Source organism: Gymnogyps californianus, chromosome 5 (genome assembly GCF_018139145.2).
Source record: "Gymnogyps californianus isolate 813 chromosome 5, ASM1813914v2, whole genome shotgun sequence".
In the NCBI taxonomy this organism is placed as follows: Eukaryota; Metazoa; Chordata; class Aves; order Accipitriformes; family Cathartidae; genus Gymnogyps; species Gymnogyps californianus.
The window spans coordinates 13070316-13092529 of record NC_059475.1 but is presented as its reverse complement, the minus strand read 5'-3'; the positions used below and the strand labels follow the sequence as shown (position 1 = coordinate 13092529).

Sequence of the window (22214 nt, the reverse complement as noted above, 5' to 3'; positions counted from 1 at the left end):
CATATGCATAGCTAAATTTTAGTCAGGGATTAAAAACTTTTTTTCAATTAGCAATTTGGTGAGCCTTTCTTGCCTTTATCTAAGCACTGAACAAGTGCATATTTCTACTCTGAAGCATTTTCAGAGAAGTGCTCTTATAGATGGAATTGCATCTATATGCAGGGTAATGAGGGACAAAAATGATGACATACAGATAATGCAAATCCATTTTTCAAAAATCAGTTTTAATTGTTACATTCCAAAGGGGCTATATGAAAGTTAGTCATCCAGCAACTGTATACCTCTTGAGAGATGAGTACAGAATCACAGATAAAAAAAATACACCTAACTCCCAAGATGACAGGTGCTAGAGAAAGTATGTGCCTTACATCATCAATCCAGACAAATGCAGAAAGATTTTTATAATAAATATTTCATCATATACTAACTCCTGAGACTTTACCCATGAAAAGAAAGGGAAAAGAATTTTTTAAGAGATACCATACACATACAATATATTAAGCTATTAAAGCAAAATAGAACAAAATGCTAACACTGTCTTGATATGCACTGCACTTGAGTTTATCTACATCACAGTACTTTAAGTATGCAGCTCAAAGAGTCAGTGTCCATTTAAGTTTTGCCTTAAATCTTCAAACATCACTTGACATACAAGCATCTTGAAAGTACGAGTGCAAGAAACCAAATGATGAATACAGCCAATCAGGATTTCATTCTCTGGTATGAAAACTACACTGCAAGATTTAGATTTCCAGTACCTAGCCTTAGTCAGCAGAAAATCCAAGTATATTTACAAAAGGTCTTTACATAAAGTGATTAGTGAGTTTTAAGTAATTACTGTGTTCCCAGGTACTTTTTAACCACATAAATAGTAGAGAGAAATATATAGTTAAAAACCACCATAAAGTCACAACTGTAAATAAGGTACCACAGTGGCAACCCAAGGTATCTTAGGGTTTGATTTCTTTTCAGTTTTGTTAGTAAAAGCTATTTGAAAATGTAAAGATTTTAGCTTTTGGTTAACTAATCTTTTGAAATTGCTTCCACTCCAGTACATTCCTTCAAGGTTCAAATACTTTTTTCTTTATTTTTTTTAACTCAATAATAAATCATTCAAGAAAACCCTTCTGAATTGGCAGGATCCGGAAGACGTAAGTCAGCTCTTTCAATTAGTCCACTTCACTTCCCTGGAGTTATTTTACTGAGACACAATTAACTCAGCACAACATGACGGTCAAAGACAGATTTGCGTTGCTCTTGGACCTGTAACTTCCAACGCTGCTGGGCATACTCCACTTTGTTCAATACATTGGCGCGGCTCCGAGAACGAGCCAGCACATCATGTGCATTTGCAAAAGGCTGGTGATCCTGGAAGGCCAAAAATCATTAGTTAGATCTCAACAATTCCACTGAGCAACTACATTAGTCTTTTTTGTTGTTACATTTAAATGATGTGGTGGGTTTTTTTGGTTTTGGTTTTTTTTAAGGTAAACAAGCTGTTCCAACGAGCTGGTCAGTAACAATGAGCAAGCAAGTTTTTGAATAGTTAGAACTGTACTTCAATTTCTCATTCAAAGTAACTTCCACAGGTTTCCCAAATAGACCAAACTTCATTGTACTGTCAAACAGTTATCTGCTGCCCAGAGACATCATGGTGAGCTGCAAGATCAGAACCATAGTCTGGCATCCATTAGCAGCTGGTGGGACAGAAGCCTAGAACAGACCCAGGCGCCAGGAGCCTCCTGTTATTGTCGTGAATGCGCTTCACTTTAAAACTGAATTAAAGAGTCAGTTCTCTGCCAGCTCATGGCCATTTACTGTCAGGCAATTCAGGATGTTCACACACAGCTTCTATATAAAACCAACACACTCTGATGTTTACCAAACTAAACCTATTGTACTGAGCTGTCTAAAAGCAAAGTGTCAATACAGCTGTTTAAGTGACAGAGCTCAACAATAACTGAGTGCTTGTTTAATGTTTACTCTGTCTAACAGTACCTGCAAAGCTTTATTTTCTTCTAGTAAATAAAACCAAGCTATACACAGTAAGAGTTGGCACTGAGCTTCTTATTTGGCTATCAAACTGTTTTGGACAAAGTCATGTGGCTAAAGCTATGTCAGAAAGCATCATATATACAATGCATAATGAAAAATAACATAATTATGTCCTGTATTAAATAACTGTCTTTTATATGTCTACACTTCATATTCCTTTTTTCCCCCCCCAGAACACTTTTGAAGACATTTACATTAATGGATACTTTATTTGTGACATGACTGTGTAGAGTAGCTCAATAATTCTTAGTAGTGTAGAGATTATCATTAATGATACCCACTGAAGTGATGGCTACAAGTCCCAAAGCCACACATGAGCCTCACTGGGCTAGGAAATATGCTAATAGAGAACAAGAGACAATCCCTGACCCAAAGAGCTATAATCTCACCATAAAAAATTATGCAGTTGGATATACCTAGAATGGGAAGTTAACAGGTGACAAATCATTTCATTCACAGGGAAACAAAATCACAATAGCAACACATTTCTACCATAAAATATACAGTGGAAGGGAGAATGCAGGACAAGCTAGATTGTTGTTTATCAGGAAAGCCAGTACTATCTCAGCTCAAAGGCTAGCTACCGTCAATTTCTATGTAGAGAACAAGGGGGAAGAAAAGAATTTAAAAGGAAAGACGTCTATCGAAGTGGCCTACGTTCATCAGTTGTCACTGCCATCAATGGGCAACGAGAAAGAACAAACATACTGGCTTGAAATTCAGCAACAGAATCGATGCACATTGTATTTCCAAAGTGCGACAAGGATCAATACCTCAAGAACTTGCAAGAGGGAAGGCAACGATGGGGATAAGCCATGAGGGACCTTAAATTATTTCACGTTCACTGTCACAGAAGGAGGATAAATGGGAAAGGAGCAACATGAACTAAGCAAGGACCTGAAGTGCTTTTTGTTCCAACAAAACTGCAGAGATAAGCACTAGTGACTCCACAAGCACAGGTAAGGGTCACAGTAACAGTTACAGCAAAACATGTAATTGGTTAAGATGGATCCAGAATTTAAGGTAAATTCGTTCTGCAGTTAACCTGAGCTCTGCCACGGGACTTATTTCACTTCTTCCACCTACAATCAGAAGATTCTAACCCAGATTTGGAAGTATTAATATAATCTATACAAGGTATAAAAAAAATATAATTTGTCTGAGGTATAGCATACAGGACAAGTTCATTTAATTCAAGTAGGAAACTGCCCAATTTACTACAAGAATGTAGACAGAAAAAGGGTCTTTCAAATCCCTCCTTTCCAAAAAAAAAAAAAAAAAAAAATCAAAACAAACCCAAAAAACCACCCCACCCCAATATCCTCCTAGAAGTGACTGGGAAAATCTTAAGATGTCAATACAAAGACATTTGGAATATGTCTCCATGTAATACACAAGGAAGTGCAGAAACAGTGGGACACAATAGCAATAGTATACATCTGTCCAAAGAACCTTCATTCCAGACAATGTTAGCTCAAACTTGGGTAACAATCACGTATTTTTGTTGTGAAGTCAAGGTAAATAAAGAAGGCACAGCTGATAAAAGCTATTATCTAGGAAAATGATTGATTGTGAATACTTAATATCCCCCCCTTCAGAACACAAACACCTTTTTAAGTCAAGATGGCTGATGTGGCCGCTGTTGATGAAAAAACATAGAACTAAAAAATATGCTTTTCCTTAGTTTAATAGCAATGACAGTTGTCATGCCAAAAACAACCTGGAGAAACTGAGTGCAACTCACATTAAAATCTGCAGATACAGAGCACAACAGAGCATAGCATTTACCACTTTTGATACCTTCAGATCCATGAAGCCACTGAAGCAACAGGCAGTCAGAACTATAGGGCTTTTAAACAGATTTTGAAAAGTGTTGCCATCATAATTTTGTTTCACCAAGAACAAACTTATTTATCTCCTCCTATTAACTTCCTATTTATTTGAAGGAATGGTGAAAATATTCTTAACGATTCTATTGTAAGACATTTATTAATGTTGTAAATCTTTTTGACTAGCTCCCATTTACTTCAACAGTAACAAAGTGCTCATGTGTGCTGAAAAGCTTAGATTAAGCAGACTGCAATCCTCCCGTTTCATCCTCTGGGTTTGGTTTCAGAAATTCTTTCTAAGGTTATGCCACACCTGAAGCATACTTTATCAGTAAAAGCAGTGCTGCTTGAGGGCTCAATATAGAAAGTACATTGATGCTGATACTTCAGAATTGTTTTATCAGTTTCTGTGGTTCAACACCGACACTTTACCACCAATCCAGTTGCTACTTCAGAAAACTTTCCTCACATTACTTTATGGTGATACTTCTCCCAGGCATGCAGATTCATCAGGTTCAGACACACAAAGATTCATCAGATGCAGAGCCATAGTCCGTATTTTCATACTATTCTAAGTCCCTCTTCAATACACAGATGACCTACTGTCAACCAATACTCCTTATCCACACTGATCAGGTACTAAAGTGTCTCACTTCTTCCAATACAAGGTTTCATAAGGTCTTACATTCCCTTCCTGTAATGGTACTGAAGACAATTTTGTTCCATTTTTATTAGAAGTCAGAAACACTGTGTTGGAGATTGGGAAGGCCAGTAATGACAGGAAACCGAGTCACTAATGGACTACTCCCCTTTTCCTCCCAAAAAAGGCTGTTCTGATCTGTTGGAATACACTATCACATTCTGGTTTCTAGCTGTAATACTAAGAAATTATTTCAGCATCAATCACTATTTTACTTCATTATAATAATTTCTTCTTGAATTTTCAGCATCAACAAATTCAAACTGGAGCAATAGAAGACGCACCCCCTCTACTTTCTTTTTGTAGAGAGAAATCTAAGCAGTAAGCAACCTGCATAAATGTGATCACTAGCAAGACTGTACGGAACATTAACACTTAAGAAGCTGTACCTCCTCTATATGCTTACCTCCATTCCTACTCTTTCTTCTCTGAGAAAATAATCTGTCTCTAGAGCTGGGGTAACTGAAGCAGTCCTCATCTTACTACTTTCTAGCCCAGTGAAAAATGAAAGAGTGGCTTCCCAGAAGCCATCACACAGCTTTCTTTTCCTCTCCCTTCAGGAAAAGCATTTACACTGCCTGGCTAAAAAAGCTGCTCATCTCAAATAGTTATTTAACAACTAACCATCCCAATCTTTATGTTAACCCAAGTACAAAAGCACGCTGGTGAACTCACCCCGATGTCTTCATCACTTTGTATGAGCTGTGAATGTCCAAAGAGACGTCTCTTCAGTATAGGTTCCACCAGTGTAAGGTACACCATGTACAGAAGAAGTAGGCCCAAAATAGACAGGTATATGATGATTGTAACCTACACAATGCAAACACAGTTTATGCCAGAATTGTGACATTACCCCCACATTCTCTCAGCAGGCAGCAAGGACCAAAAGAAGAGTACATGCAAAGTTTGTGATGAGCCTGTTAATCTTTGGTAGTGTCACCAGATGACTTAAAATCCACGAACAGAGAAAAAACACCAAACTACAATCTGGCATTAAAAGGGTTTGAGGCAGACAGATGTTAGCTTGAAACAGTTTCTCTTAGTGAGGCCTTGCTAAAAATCTTATGCTATCCCTCTTAAAACAACTTGGTGTTATAAAGCTCACCTCAACCAAGACAACTGTTCTGTTTGGCCATTAAACTTGGGTGACAATTTTGGGGGTTCCTGCATGGTCTCCATCCTCTAGCATAGATTTGCATTCAAACAGTCACTAAGAAAAATGGGAAGGCAAAAAGAAATACCGAACTTCTAGAAGACCAAAAAAAGGAGTCTGTGTTACAAAAGAAGAAAAGATACACTGCGCAATCTATTCACCCCAGCCTAGGGCTCAATGGCTTCAATAGGATAAGCATGTGAAGAATACAGAAATCATCTGTTAGAGCAAACATGGACAATTTTGCTCTTTTTAGCTTGCCAACATACAAAGAAGATTTACAGTAAGCAAGTAAGACAGCTGAATAATGAGAGGCCCTCTAAAATAATAATGAAAACAAAGTCCAAAGCTTGACAAAATGCCCTAGAACACTCAGAATTTCAGCAAGGTGTAAAGCTTAATGTCAAAAGTGGAGATCTTCAATAAAAGACCTCAAGCCTGCTCCTTCTGCTACAGCTTAATGCTATTGTTACTACTCAAGATAAATTGTGAGCAACTGTCATGAAAAACAGCTAAATCTTAGGCTGCTTTAGAAAAATTTTCCCTTTAAAAAGAGTATTTCTCTAAAAGACAACAGACATATTTACTAATCAGTTGAAGTATTTAATATACGCCAATAGAATTACATTGTTTACCTTAATTGTGACAGAGCTTCTCTCTTCATATTTGCATTCACAACGTAGACAGTATGCTTCTACATCAGGTCCAGGGACAGGCATAGGCTCTACCACATGAAGACAATCACTGAAGAAAGACAGAAACTGCTCAGTCAGTTTTGAGCTGGTTTTAGCTTACTTGTTCCACTATGCATGCAGACCCCAGCTGCATGAGCTAAGAAGCCACCTGTCCTGGTTTCGGCTGGGATAGAGTTAACTCTCTTAATAGCTGGTACAGCACTGTGTTTTGGATTTAGTGTGAGAATAATGTTGATAACACACTGATGTTTTAGTTGTTGCTAAGTAGCGCTTATCTTAAGTCAAGGATTTTTCAGTTTCCCATGCTCTGCCAGCAAGCAGGTGTGCAAGAAGCTGGGAGGGAGCAGAGCCAGGACAGCTGACCTGAACTAGCCAAAGGGGTATTCCATACCATAGAACGTCATGCCCAGTATATAAACAGGGGGGAGTTGGCCAGGAGGGGCGGATTGCGGCTCTGGCATCAGTCAGCGGGTGGTGAGCAACTGCATTGTGCATCACTGGTTTCCCCCCCCCTTCCTTTTTTTGTTATATTCCTTTTCATTACTATTATTATATTTCATTATTACTATTGTTAGTATTATATTTTACTTTAGTTATTAAACTGTTCTTATGTCAACCCATGAGTTTTACTTTTTTTTTCCTTTCCTCCTCCTCACCCCACTGGGAGGGGGAAGTGGCTGCGTGGTGCTTAGTTGCTGACTGGGGTTAAACCCCAACACCACCTTTGCTTAAGTTCAGCTGTTCTAAATTATAGGTATCCAAGATTTAAAAAAAAAAAAAAAAAAAAAATCACTACTACATATTTTACTGAAACAAGAAATTCAGCTATTGACAAGCTGCTAAACAAGTTTTAAGACCTTTCTAACTCAATAAAATGTTTTCATTTTTCAGTGAAAGTATTAAAGCTGTTAGCATAACAAGTCCAAGGATTTGAATCCCAGCACGAATGCATCATTTGACACTGACATCATGGATGAAAGTAAATTACAGCTATACACTTCTTTCTTCATCATATACAAGACAGCCTTATTCTATCCTTCCACTATCTGAAGGGAGATTAACCTCTCTTTGGTGTTCATGAACAGAAGTTCTTTTTTCTTGCCATCACAAGTTACAGGCATTAAAGAAAGAAAAAAAAAAAAAGTCAGATGTGTTGTTTCTCTAAGCAATAAGATAGTGAATAAATAGCATTCAGTTTTCAGCACCAGACCCGGATGCAAAGGCATAGTTTGACTTAAAGATTACAAAATACAAGTCAGTCCCATGCCAAAAAGCATAGTTGACAATCTTATGGGCACTCTATACCACAGCACTAAAATCCAGCTGCCATGAAACAACTGCTTCCAACAACAACTTATGTAATTTTGGGGTTTTTGCTGACTCAGGTTGGTTGTTCAGAGTTCACATCCCAGGGTCCCTGCAGAGCACTGACAGAACAAAAATCATGTTTCGCCTTCATCCTGGTTAACTCAATATTAGCACAGTCAGAAGCGTGTAATGAAACCAAACGCCTGAAGTGACAGCAGCAGCCTAAGATTCAACACTCTACTGGGCTAGACTACTACACTGCAAACACAAGGCCAGACACCAACTCATCACTTTTGTTTTCTTTGTATTTCTTCTTCATAACTAAAACTATTGAGTGTCAAGTTACATCCCCTGGAGGGAAGTGGAAGGCTTATTTTTCTCATTTATTTGAAAGCAGAATTACATTCTCCTCTGTGGAGGAGTGCAGCATTCAATCTACAAAATCAAAAATACATGCAAATTATAATCTACACAATTTCTGTTCATATGATTGAAAGCTCGCATTAGTATGCTGCACAAGTATAGTAGAAAGCTTGTATGTAGCTTAAGTACAGTAGTAAGTCTGTTACTGTGAATATATCAAATATTAATATCAGCATTTTTTTTTCCTCCAGTTCAGTGTTTCAAGTTGCTAGGAAGTGTAAAATCTATCAGAACCTTAGAATTTTGATGATGCATTTCCTTGGACTGCGATTCCATGGCAATTTTAGAGGAAAATGTAGAAAAGGCTGATCCTTTTCTAAACGATTTTCCCACTCAACTGCCTCTACCCTACCACCTTCTGCCTTGCGCCCACAGTAACAGCACCAAGGAAGCAGTTCTTCCAAGGCAACCTAGGCTAGTCAGAAGGGCAGCTTCTGCACAGACAGATTTCCAGTTCATTCAGCTTGTAGACAGGGTGTCCTCCCTCCCTCCACGTCCATGACTACTACTGCAGTCGGCCTCTGTACACCAATACTTTCAAAGTACAAAATACAAACACCAACACTTTCCAAGTGGGTTATTTAACCCTGTAGGTGCTTAGGCGTCGCTATGCTTGCCTAGCGCATTGTCCATCAGGATGGGATTGCCTGCAATAGGTCCAAACCCGAGTCCAGAAGGGTGAATGCTTTTATTGGTGTGTCGTTGTTTAATCCCAGCCAGCAACTAAGCACCACACAGCCACTTCCCCCTCCCCACTCCCAGTGGGATGGGGAAGAGGATCGGAAAAAAAAGTAAAACTCGTGGGTTGAGATAAGAACAGTTTAATAACTAAAGTAAAATAAAATACTAACAATAGTAATAATGAAATATAATAATAATAATAGTAATGAAAAGGAATATAACAAAAGAGAAATAAAACCCAAGAAAAGACAAGTGATGCACAATGCAGTTGCTCACCACCCGCTGACCAATGCCCCAGCAGCGATCCGCCCCTCCTGGCCAACTGCCCCCAGTTTATATACTGAGCATGATCTTCCATGGTATGGAATACCCCTTTGGCTAGTTCAGGTCAGCTGCCCTGGCTATGCTCCCTCCCAGCTTCTTGCACACCTGCTTGCTGGCAGAGCATGGGAAATTGAAAAATCCTTGGCTTAAGACAAGTGCTACTTAGCAACAGCTAAAACTTCAGTGTTTTATCAACATTATTGTCACACTAAATCCAAAACACAGCACTGTACCAGCTACTAAGAAGAAAACTAACTCTATCCCAACCAAAACCAGGACATGGTGTCAAAGCACCCCAGCCCATATTGATGTTAGCATAACACGCTGTTTGCCAGTCTGAAGCTGAAGAACAGACCACTCCAAGTGAAAGAACTGAAGCATCTAAATAAGAGTATCATAATGCATATTACAGGTTCAACATTAAAAATTAAATTTTCATTTTATGTCTGGACAAGCCAGCAGTAAGGCGTCATTATACTGTACATAATTCATAAAGACACTAAAAATTGATCTGGCTCTTGTCTCACGAGTAACTGATCTAAATACCTAAACGATGGTGTACATCACCCAGTTCTATTGAGTAACAAGCCACTTGCACTGATGCAGAAGCCAAAGTACAGCACTAAATTTGTCTATTTTATTACACATAAACTAGCAATCAAGCCTTTTAGAAGTGGCAAGAAAACATCTCAAACAGAAGATCAAAGCCATAAAACGTTCCCAGACAGTCACTTAAGAAATGATCTCAACAAAGTGAGATTTAAGATAGGAAAACAGATTTTTGAGATTCTGTATGCATCAGTATCTGTCACCATAAAATTAGTCAAGCCTTCAAAGACAATTTTTCCTTCTATCAGTACCAATATTGATTTAAAGGGAAACAGGGTCTTGTCTGCTAGTAAGGCACACACTAAGCAGTACCCACTGAAAAAAAATCCATTTTCATTTGCAGAGTGGTAATGAGCAATAAAACCAGTAACATCACTACTCTGAAATGTCTGCTGCAGCTGGAATTCTCCCAGTATGTTTCATTGCTGCAACTTAATTTGTCATAGTAGGACTAATGTTGTTAAGTTAATCATGTGGGACAAAAATAGTAATTTCGATTGGACAGTACATTTTATGTTCATTAGTTTAGATTGAAGTTTACAGTGTTGTTTCTCACAGTTCTCCTGTAAGTAATTTAATAAGTCAAGGCACAGCTCTACACATATCTGTAACACTAATTTTATTCCTATAATTATTTTCGTGGGCCTACTCAGGGGCATGAAATTTTCATAATCAAGATGCCAACCTGCTGCTACTTGTCAGACTGAAAAGTCTTTTATAAATTCTTAATGTAACTGAAGAAGAGTCACTACATCAAGAAGTATGTCACATTTTTATAGGTTGACCCAAGAATCTCCGAGCACTTCCAACATCAATGCAACTCTAAAACACGGTGGTTTATTTGTATGATTGACATAGACAATGATAATCAAGGCGAAATTACACAAAGGAGCTATGCCAATGTAACAAATCACTGTCGTCTCCCTTTCTGCCCCAACCCCTCACCCCTGGCCATGCACATCAGTCCTCAGCTTGGAGAGGAGCCTCACAAATGCCATAGCTGGCCTGAACAGTACAATAGAGCACATTGCTAGGGCACAGAAATGTAAGTCCTCTCCCTCTCTCTCTCTCTCAATCTGTCTGAAAAAATGTGTTGTAATGCGTTGTTAGATGGCTCAGGCCGTCTCATATAACTGCACTCTCCGGCTGCAATTCTGAGGAATAGAAATCGCCAGAAACAATAGTCTCTAAATGATATGATGGGTTTCAAGAGTAGAGAAAGAGGAGACAATACTCCCGAGTCCTAGCTCCATGGCCGCGCTCCCTTGCTTTTACACCATTTCAAATCACTGAATTCAAATTAGAACACCCTCTTCCCTTCTACTACTTCCAAGTCTAAATAAATAACTAAACATACAAGCAAGCAAAACAAAACAGAAGACAGGGCAAAAACTATGGATTTCAAGCCTTGTCCCTTGCTAGAGCTGAATTCTGGAGCACTTTTAAAAGAAAAGTTCTAGTAAGTTATGCAAGAGATGTAATTTCTCCTGGCACCACCATAGGAGACTCACATATAATCATTATGGAACAAGTCTTTAACCAGTAAGGCTCATTATAATTTTTTATGCCACACACACTCACCAGTCTTTCTGTGAAACATTTTTGTTATAAATATGGCCCGAATGGTCTTTGTAAGGAGGGCAGATGCATTTACATCGGACATCCTCAGAATTCTGTAAAGTAAACAACATGCTTAGAACAAGTTATCATCAGTAACCATAGTCGGATACAGAAAGCACTCTTCATGTAATACATGAAATACTTAACGCAAACTACTTTCAAATATCTTTGAATAGTCTTACTCAGGATTTCCTTCAAGTTTAAGAACAACCTTTCAAAATTAATAAGCAAGCAGAGCAATTTGTCAAGTAAAACTATTATTTTAGATAGCAAACACATTCTTCAAGAGAAAAATCCAGAGTTTAAACTCACTTTTCTTTGTAAGAAATAACACACATTCAGAAGTTACTGATGTTGGTACACTCAGCTATTCAATTTGAGGACAACTGTATAACGTAGACACAACGATGAGCTTGAAACAAATGAAAGAATATTAACCCCAAATGGAAGTTGCCAAAGAAACCCCTGTGGGTAATTCTGTCCTCCCTCACCACAACAGAAATGACTCTGTAAGGAAAACTATTACAGGGTCTAGTACAACCTACAGTCCTCTTCTCTTAAACAGCAGCATGATATTATGAGGTAGAGAAAAAAAAAAGTACAAAACTGGAATTCCAAACGAAGGCAAAGTAAATGTGAAAAATTATGGAAACTTGTAAAAGCAAGTTTTAGAGAAACAAGTTAAAATTTGCATAAGCAACAAGAGGCACTGCAGAAAGAAGTGAGGAAAATGAACCATTATGGACAGTGACAAAGAAGTAGCACCCAAAATTAACATTTAGACCACTGCTGGGAAAAACGGAATTTCAGAAAAAGATCACTTTGTGTAGTATATCAAAATAGGATAATTCCTTCCTTTCCCAAATTGCACAAGAACTGAAAACCCTATGGAGAGAACAGAGATGGTCAGCAAGGGGTTATAGATAAAAGCATTCTCAAACCCCAATCAGAGTAATTTATTTGAGCAAATAATAAAGAGACAGAGGATAAACATGGCTTATCTAAAGTTCAAGGCAATTTCTAATAGCATTACAAAAGAATGTCTTAAGAAGCATTGGTAATAAACTTCTACACTGAACAATCAGGTCAGAGTAACACTAAGTTGAGAATAACAGGTCAGTTGAAAAATCTTGACTGCACTATATACCAAGTCACTTCTGGTCTCGCCACAGAAAAGTCAAATAGCTGATTATCATTAAAAATGAGAAAATTCAGACACGCAGGTACTTTGACAATAGGAAAGACTTTTACTATTAGAACACATAATGTTCTCAGTCAGTCATAGAGACGCTAAGATTATAGTCCCAAATATTAACTGAGAAGGTGCAACAGCAGAGTGTTTGCAGACACTCAACCCAGGTAAGGCTTGCAGGAGCCGGCACAGCCACCGCAGGACCAGTGAGAACAGCTCGCTCAGAAAGCGGAGCACCGCACTGAAGATGAGGCGAGACGCGGGGCAGACCCCAAGCCCAGCCCAGGCAGCCACAAGAACAGCAGCTTCACCTCCAGCAAGGCCTCCTCAGCAAATACATGACTGCCACTTGTAGTTTCGCGTGACGGCGTCCCCGGGCACCCCGTCAAAACTACATAAATTGCTATCACCTTAAGGCTGGCGCAGACACTGGCGACGCCAGGCAGACGGGCCCTGCTCCTCCCGGCTGCCCCACGCGAAGCGCCGCGCACCCGGCGCCGCCGCCGCCCGCTCCTGGAGCCCGCGGGGCAGCCGGGAGGAGCCGAAAACCACCGGCCCTGGCCTCCCCTTAAATCACGCCGAGGCGGCGGCGGGGACAGGGGGGATGGAACGACCAGGGCGGCACCGAGCGACCGGCGGGGCGAAGGAGGCGAGGGCCCCGGTACCGGGAAAGGGGGCGGGGGGAGTATCACCGTGATCCGTTCCCCCCCGCCCCGCTCACCTTGGCCTCGGCGCCCAGCCCCGCCAGAGCGGCCAGCACCAGCAGCGAGCAGAGGCGCGCCCAGCCCCCGCAGCGGGCCGCCATGTCGGGCCCCGACCGCTTATCGCCGCCGCGCCGCCGCCGCCACCGGCCCCCCAGCGCCCGCCGCCATCACTTCCGCCTTCCGCCAGCCTCAGGTGATGCGGCGTCCGGCCGCGATGGTGTCCCCCGCCGGAACCGCGGCGCCGCCAGATGGTTCCGGGGTGAGACGACGTGTCCGTGCCGGCCGGCCCCACGCGGGATCCGTTCCCCCGCGAGGCTCGGCGAGCACGGCGTGCGGGCAGGGCCATGAAGGGCAGCCTCCGGCAGGCCTGCGCTGCGGCCGGACCGGGATTTCGGCCAAACACCCGCTGTGCGGGGCGGAGAGCCTGCTACCCCGAGGGGTGCGAGCGCCCAACGGCGGCAGGCCCGGTGTGACCGTTACCTGCCTGTCCCCACAGCTCTAACGGCTCCTCCCCGGGGGTGCCGGCAGCGTGGCGGCATCCCGGGCCGGGGTGATCCCCTCGCAATAACATAACGGGGAACACACAAGAGTAAGTGAAGGAGCCATTTTGCATAGGCCAACAAATACAGCAGCCTTTTCCATAGTGCTCGCTCACTGTGGGGTGGTTTTTCAGAAGAAAAACATAAAAGTATTGAAATGGATTAAAAGTGATAATAAGTAGCACTCTAAATGAGGTGTTCAAGTTGCAGATAATCCAGTTTTTCCATAACTGAACATACAAGGGCAATTATACAGATCTTAACACATTTTAGAGACAGATAGAGACAGATGTTTCTCTAAGACATCCCTAAAATCCAGCAATGTTCCCTATTTGTAGTGTGGTGGTTAATTATTTCCACCCAAGACCAGGGTTCACCTTCTTTCAGAGGGCAGTCAGCGTTGCTGAGAAGCAGCATTTCCAGCTGTGGTCCCTTGAGACCTGGCAGATGAAGCGGTTTCCGAGTTTTCCCTACTTGAGTAGGAACCCCCAAACCCACCCGATGCTGCTAGGGCTGGATCCAGCCTGTCCCTGGCACGGCAGCTGCTGCGAGCGAGTGCTCGAGCCCAGCCAGGGAAACCGCTCGGACTCGTTTCAGCTTCTCTGACACACTTCACAGAGGAACAGCAGGCTGCGTGACTCAGCCCATTTATTCCCTCTCCTCTTTTTTATACCTTGTGTCTTTCTTACATCCCTTTTCTATCCTAAACTGCTAAGTAGTGACACTGTACATCGTCAAAAGCTGCTCTATTCCCTCTCTCCTTCCCCAGTCCTCAGTTAGTGGTTGTAATTTCATAGGAACTAAAATAATCCTTTGGATATAGTATACTTTTCAATTGTGCTATTACACTTTGTTTTAACACAGTGAGTTGTGTAATACTAACAGTGCATCAGGCATCTCGGTAAAGGAGCTTGAGTTACTATGGAAACACAAAACACCTTTATTTAAAATTCAGGGAAAGTTGCCAGCAGCGTATAATGAGCATACATCAGGTTTCAGCCTTAGCCAAACGATTTGTCTGTTTAATGACTGTATCTGCAATGAAAGTGTTTTGAAGCGTGAAGGTGGCTCTGTGTCTTCCTCATCACCCATGCTCATAGTCTACGATGGGCGAATCGACTGCTGAGTTGAAAAACATGCTGAATCTTTAGAAAACCACGAATCAAGTTTTGAGCTGAAGTAAATAATGTGCAGTTTCAGAGGCATCACTGCATTTGGAAGAGCTCAGTGTGGGAAAAGATTTCTAATAGATAGTCTGATAGGCTAATTTTCTAACACACTCAGAGAGTTCTAATACACAGGTAATAAATGCACTTTTTTTACATGGCTGGAATGGCCTTTGGGACCTTCAAGCCGGTCTTGGAGCTTCCTCAAATCCAGGGACACCAAAAAAAGAAATGGGAGCTTGTGAGCCACAGGCTCTTGGTAGTGCAGGAGGCAAAGAGTACTTCTTCTAGAAGATGAGTCCATTCTTCCCCTAGAAAACAGTAAGCAGTGATTTAGTAAGCAAAACTGCTGGATGAGTTATTAAGAAAAAGTACTGGAAGTTTTTATCTTAACATTTAGATTTTTTCAGGGTTTTTTTTTAATTTATTTGTCAGCACACCAGTATCAGAAGCAATACTGTTAAACTACAGTTAAAAAAAAAGTTAAAAAATGTAAAGGAAAAGTGATTTTAAGAAAAAAGATGATTAAATGATTGCCCTGACCATAACTGCTCTTCAGCTATCTAATCTTCCAGAAGGGCTGAAGATGGGTTTCTTCTTCAAGAGAGCTCTCAAAGGTTTATCTGTGGAGTCTGAGCTTTAGTGGCATGCAGGCTGCTCCCTGCACTGCTAACTCAGTCCTTACCAGACCAGCTCTCTTCAAGTTAATGGAGCTGAGCTCTCACATCTAATTTGCTTTTTTTAAAATAACATACCATGTGCTTTATTAACAAGATTTGTTTTGAGGGTTGCAACTATGTGCTGGCCTCTCTAAGCTAAACCTTGCGCTTTGCTGTCAGTGCACTGTGTTGAATTAGAAGTGAGCTTTTTACAATTTTGTTGCTGCTGTTATATTTTTCTCCATCATCAATACTCACACACCTAGTCCCCCTGGGTACTGCTGGCAGTCCCTTTGATCATTCAAAGGCTCTGCTTCTGAGGCTCTGGGGAGGGTGAAATCCTGGTCTCACCCTGGCCACAGAGGGGGTGAGCCATGGGGCGCAGCAAGTCTCCCTGGGCCATTGGGGCACAGCCTGAGCAGGACTTTTGGGAGCAAAAGGCAAGACTGTGCAACGAAGACACAGCACAGGCGGTGCATTCCGAGGTGTTGGTATGGGGGAGCCACTCCAGGGGCGTATCTTTTCTGCGCAGTCATCTTATAAAAATAGCTTATAAAGAGCTTTATATTTCCAGGCGCTGTACGTGCAGAGTGGGCTTCTGCTTTTCCTTTCCTGTTGCAGGAGCCTTCTCAAAGTCGCATCATCCCTGTAGCCAACAGTGCACTAAGCCGTGTCTCTGCTCCTCCTTACTCTGCTGCACTGATTCACATGTGAATAAGAGTATTTTAAAACCTGCAAAATAACTGTATGCACTAAGTGATAACAACATTGGACTCTACAGTGCTGTGTCAAACGATTTGTGTAGGGTTGCTTCGTGCTCTGCAGCTGAACAGGCATTCACTGTCATGGGGTGGATGTTCCTCAGGGCAGGTACAGTAGACAGTATTTACCATAATTTTAGTCATCTGCATTATGATTATTTCTTACTAATGCAAATTACCATCTTTTTATGTCAGTTCAGCCTATTCACATCCAGAACTTGCCTGCTTCCCTTCCTTTTCTCAGCTGAGAAAATCTTTTCATTATCAACAATGATATAAAAGAAAAATCTGAAGGGATTATGTAAATAAGTGATTGAATCAGCACTTCTGCAGTCATTGCCAACATGAAAGCAATGTGACATTTGCACAGAAAGAAAAACAAAGTAAATACAGATTCTCTTTTGCCTATTCCCTATGTTCAGTTAAAATAAAAAATTAAAATTATGGCAGCACTTGTTATTACAGCAGCCTTTACTTAGCAAAGAAGTGTGGGAAGCAATTAATTACAATGTCAATTGCTCTAGGCTAATAAGAAATTCACCTTTCAGCAGATCAGTCATCAGCATCCATTTGAATGCATTCTGTCACTGGTACTGCATCCCTTAAAATAAACAGCACAGTTTTGTCTCATGAGTTTCTGTTTTGGGCCAAAACCCCAGTGGCTCTGCTCAGGTCTAGCTGGTATTCTGGCCTTGCGGTCTTTGGTCTCTGGAGAATACAAAGAGAAATTGATGCCAGCAGGGTGGATGGGGTACAAGGTTCACAATAAAAGCAAGCTTTCCAAATATAGTTCATCTCAGAGACCCGTTACATTACAGTAATGCAATGTAATGGCTGGTGGCTTCCTTCCATAACCGAGGCATTATTTTGCAATCTGCTGTTAGAAGTTACGTAAAGCCTTTAACAGAAATATATGTATATGGAAAGGACAAGCTAGACAAACTGTTTACCTCTGTATTTCTATATTTGTATTGATATTTATGATATGAAGCAAATGGAGGGAAGTGCTGAAAGAGCTCTGCATTTGTTTTATCTTTCTGTCTCAGTGAATCCACTCTTGACTTTTCTGCGGGCTGTAAGAGTTCAAGGTCTCTCTCTGCTAATGCAAGGTCAGTTGGTACTCACACACACTGGAGCATTTTGTTAGTACCAGCTGACTCCCCATTTCGCATACGTGGGGAGCATGCCGTGTTCTGCATATGGTTTCAATTAGTGACATATGTCATGCTTTTATCAATGCAATTCCTCGTGCATGTCCCTTCCTTCAGCAAAGGAGACATGCTGCAAATACAAGTAACAGCAGCTTGTAGATGAGAAGGGGGCTTCAGCTGGTTAACCATGATCTGTAAGTCCACAACTCTGACTTCATCCCTTGCAGCATGAAGAACAGCTTCTGCATTTGTTTATTTAATCCAAAATTTATTAATAGCCTCCACCAGGCCTGAGCCGGCAGGACCTCAGGCACCCTGCATGCGTTGCCCACGGGAGAGACAAGGTCGGCGCTGCTCCACGCACTTTGTCTTGTACTCCCTCTTCTTCTCCCAGGAGAGCTTTTGCCAGAGGCATGTTTGCGTGGAGGCAACCATGCCCAAAGAGGAACCACAGTTTCTTCCCCATACAGAGTAATCCACTGGGATTACTCTAATAAATCCGTGCTCCTTCTTTTATATTCAAAGGGATCGGCACTAAAGGTAAAGTCACTATGAGTCCAGAACATGCTCTACCCGGTGCCAGCCATTTCATTCCAATCTTTGCTGCAACCTGCATGGAAACACCATAGCCAGTGAGAGATATGTTAAAGGCAAGGCAAGACTATGATTACGGTACAACTACAGGCCTTTTTGTGGTAAAGTTTATCATTACTTTTCTCAAACGTGTTCCTAAGCAGAGGGGCTTTAATCAATAACCTCAACAAGTAAACTGGGAACCCCTCCATGCATTGGCTCCATTTTCTTCCCTTGCCTACTATTTTGGTCACTTTTCCAAAGCACACATCAAGCGAGCCCTGGAAGGATGTGGGCCCCTCATTCACACTTCACTGTCGATAGGAAATGAGGAGCATACACTCAGCATCTTGCTGGCCTGGGTCACCAGCAGCAATGTGGTTACGCTGCAGATGCCTGCTTTAATTAGGAGCTCTTTACTTTGTCAGCAGACCTGGGCAAGACAAAATGAAAGCTTGGAGGCAATGAATTGAGTTTTGCTCTTTTAACCTTTTTTCAGTTAGCATTTTCAACCTTTCTCAGATCTTGGCTTACCTATTGCATTTGATTCTACTTTCACTGGTCTCTGCGGTGTAACATTAACAATATTCTTTTTTTATAGATACATCATCCCTTACAACTGCAAGAGCAGGAATCTCCGTATTCTTCTTTATCCAGGAAACCACTCTTAACCATTGCTTATCCCTAGCAACCACAGTATCATGCAAGCTATTTCTTATAAACATAAAGAAAATTCTAATAATTCCACATATGTAGACCTGCACAGAGGAGGTAAGTTGCATTCAAAGACAGTATTGTGCAAAGGGAGTCAGATACTTCAGATGACCACAAATATTGACACTATGGCAGTATTTTGTATTCTTAGCTTGTACGCCATGGTGACGTACACACCGGGCTCAGCCCTTTGTTTTCTGCCATTAATCATTACGGATGCCAAATTCATAGGCTGTTAAAATGTGCACAAACAATGAAAATCAAGTGAAGTCATCTAAGTAAACAAGGCCCTCAGTAACTGCTTTCTAACATGACCTTATTTCAGAGGGTTCTTAGAAGAAATTGTGGTTCCGCCAGATATTTTTAATGTCAGTCCTTTCACTCTGATGTCTGTGCCTAGATGCTCGCTCAGTTGGCGTAAAGTCTTGTTCCGTTCAGATCAGAAGGAGTGACACCACTTTCACACAAAGGGAGGCTCTGGCCTTTGCATTTCATTCAGATTAAATCTCTACTAGAGACAACCTAATAGCTGGCTCTCCTAGTGCTGCTGAACAGCATTGATTTTATGCCACCGCATTGCCAGAGCTTGTGTGGAAGACACGGCATGGTGGATGCCCTACTTGCTCTGTTCCCATGACAACACCCTGCAAAGCAGCTCCCTGTGAGCTTCCCCCTGACTGCCTCATCACATCTGACAGCCGTGCCCAGGCTGCAACTTTCAACCCCAGACAACGCGTCTTCCTTCAATCAACAAAAAGTGTTTTACAAGGAAAAAAAGTCTATTTGAAATAGCGATGTTTTAATTGTCAGAGCAGGGAGTATTGAGCTCTCCACCACCCAAACACTGGGAGGATGGCTGAGTTTGGTTTGCCATTTTACACTGTGCACTGCTGCTCAGTGATGTAACTGGGAATGACTTGGTTTTGCTCCAGGGACTATATTTGTTTTCATTGGTGCTGGGTACAGTGTGCCTGATTCTCCATGTACGCTGAAGTGAATTAAAATATAATAACACTTCAAGTAACTCCTGATTTCACATAGTAGAAGGCAAGGTGTTGCTCGGACTAATTATTGTGGAGAGGAAGATCTGCTTTTGTTGGGGAGCGAGCCTTGTCTTGCCCATCCTCAAAAGCTGTATGCTTCCTGGGAGCGCCCCAAGAGCGAGGCCTTCGCGAGGGCCAAATACAGATCAGTCAAGCCAGCAGCTCTCCAGGCAGAATTCTTTGGAGCTGATGCTTTTGGCTGTATAGATGAGAAATGTGGAGCATAAAGATGAGTTCAGGGCATTGAAGCTGGGTGGCAGTGGAGGAAAGTGAGCTAAGTTTTCCTGCCTGCCAGACCGGTGCAGTGCTATAGTGAGTTGGAGGATGGTATTCTTTTTTTTTAAGTTAAAAATATTTTAAAACATTTTTTTCCAGTACAGATTCTGAGTTTGTTTTGCATTTTGTATGTAGACCAAGAGCTCAGTCTGTGGTTTTCGCTGTACCACTCCCAGTTGCTCAGTATTTGCCTCAACGAGTGCATGTTGTCATCCGGATAGGAGGGAATCAGAATCAGGGTTGATAACCAAGAAAGGGCTGGGATCCTTACTGGGACTCACCGAAGGGCTGGAGCCCACAGAGGGGCTTCTCCAAGCCTGCTCGACTGAAAGGAACTTGCAGCTGAACACTGACAAGGTTATTTCCTTTCCAGCATGTGAACAACCCTGGGGGCTGGGAAGTGCTCTGTCCTGGCACGGCCATGGCCATACCAAGGACAGGTTTTCTGAGGTGTGAGCAATGGGCTGACTTACCACCTCTGATGTCCTGGAGCGGCGAGCACCCGTAAGAGGGCATTGCGGCTGCATCAGTGAGCCGGACCCTACGCACCCTTCCTCCGACCGCAGTCCTCTGAGCATCCCTCGCCTCGCGCTTCTGTGTGTGACTGGAAAGGCTTGCATAACCCCGATTCAGGAGCCAGGTTCACCCTCACAGGGCTCAGCACGAGGTGCTCCCTGCACCACATCGGAGGATGCTGACAGGCCCATAGGTGACAGCACATAACCCATCCCAGGCATTTGCCCCACCAGCAGCAACTGAACTCATTGTGCCCCGGCTGCTGCATCTGAGTTTTATAGCACTGCAAAGACTCGGTATAAAATCCACTGCAAAAGCTCATTGCCCTGGTAGAAAGAAAGCGGTTTGTATGCTATGAGCTCAGGGTATCTGCTGAAAGGCTGTTTGTCCTGCCACTTGGTGACCGCAACATGCATATTTTGATTTGGTCGATTATTCAGTGTTGTCCAGCCCAAGCTTTTCTGTGACCCCAGCATCAGCCTGCACATTACCTTCCACTTCATTCAATTACTGGCTAATCTGCTATTCCATTTTATGTGGTCTGAGCCTTAAAGACCAAATCACGTGTACTGCAAATTACACAATGTCCATCCTTAACTTGGACGGCTTCAAGCAGGTTCTGAGGAACAATTAGATCACTGTCTGTAGAAGCTGCCACTTAACTAAGAAAGAAAAGACAACTCTAAATAAGACAGCTGCAGAGAGAGCCCAAAGATTGCTCACACTAATAATGAAAATTAATCAAACATCATTAGCAGTCTCCAGAGAGCCCAGTACATCATGTGCTTTTGAGATGTGCTTCTGGTTGCCCTCTGCCTGATGAGAGCACCCGCTTCTCTCAGCTCAAGGGCAGAAAGGAGCTTTGCTGCATCAAGAAAAGGACCAAAATTTGGAGCCTTTTTCAAACAGAGTGGGGTGACTTTTTTGAAAGCCGTTTGGGCCAGCCTGCAGTTTAGTGGTGCCGAGCAGCCATGACCTCTGGGGAGGTCAATAAATAGATGCAGGTGATTCTACGAAATACGTAGCCTCACTTTTCTGCCTATAGGGTGGGACTTACCTGGAGGCAGTCCACTCTGAGCAATGCTCCCTGGGAGGCTTCTTCTACACCCACCTAAATGCAACTGTGATGGGCTTTTGGGTAGGCAGCATATTCCGCACAGGAGAGCTGTGGGGAGAGTTGGTTATTAACACCAGTCTCTTATGGATTATTTTAGCACACAGTTATTTCTGCTAAAACCTCATGTCCTTCCTTTTGCCATCCTGTCTGTCTTCTTCACTAGCCAAGTTCCCCTAACTTTAATTCACCAGCCTCAAAAGCTGGACACTGAGTCCATTCTGTTTGTATTGTGTTTAATATACTGGAGCCCTGATTAGAGCTTCTGGGCTTTACAACAACTTCATGTTTTGGTCAGGTTTTGTGTATGTGTCTTTTGGGTTCATTTGTTTGTTTACCCACCACCACCACTTACGTTTATAGTTTGGTATTGTGGGAATAGTGGGGAAAGTGAATAACTGACCTTGTT

General features: G+C 42.1%; 1 protein-coding gene across 1 annotated transcript; it reads right to left on the bottom strand.

Moving 5' to 3' along the window:
- Positions 1-205: 205 nt before the first annotated feature.
- TMEM9B (TMEM9 domain family member B) lies at positions 206-13399 on the bottom strand. The gene is made up of 5 exons (XM_050897395.1): positions 13311-13399; positions 11359-11450; positions 6373-6481; positions 5260-5394; positions 206-1368 (listed from the first exon to the last, which is right to left on the bottom strand). The coding sequence occupies exons 1-5, from the start codon at positions 13392-13394 to the stop codon at positions 1213-1215; spliced, it is 576 nt and encodes a 191-aa protein (XP_050753352.1). The 5' UTR covers positions 13395-13399; the 3' UTR covers positions 206-1212.
- Positions 13400-22214: the final 8815 nt, after the last annotated feature.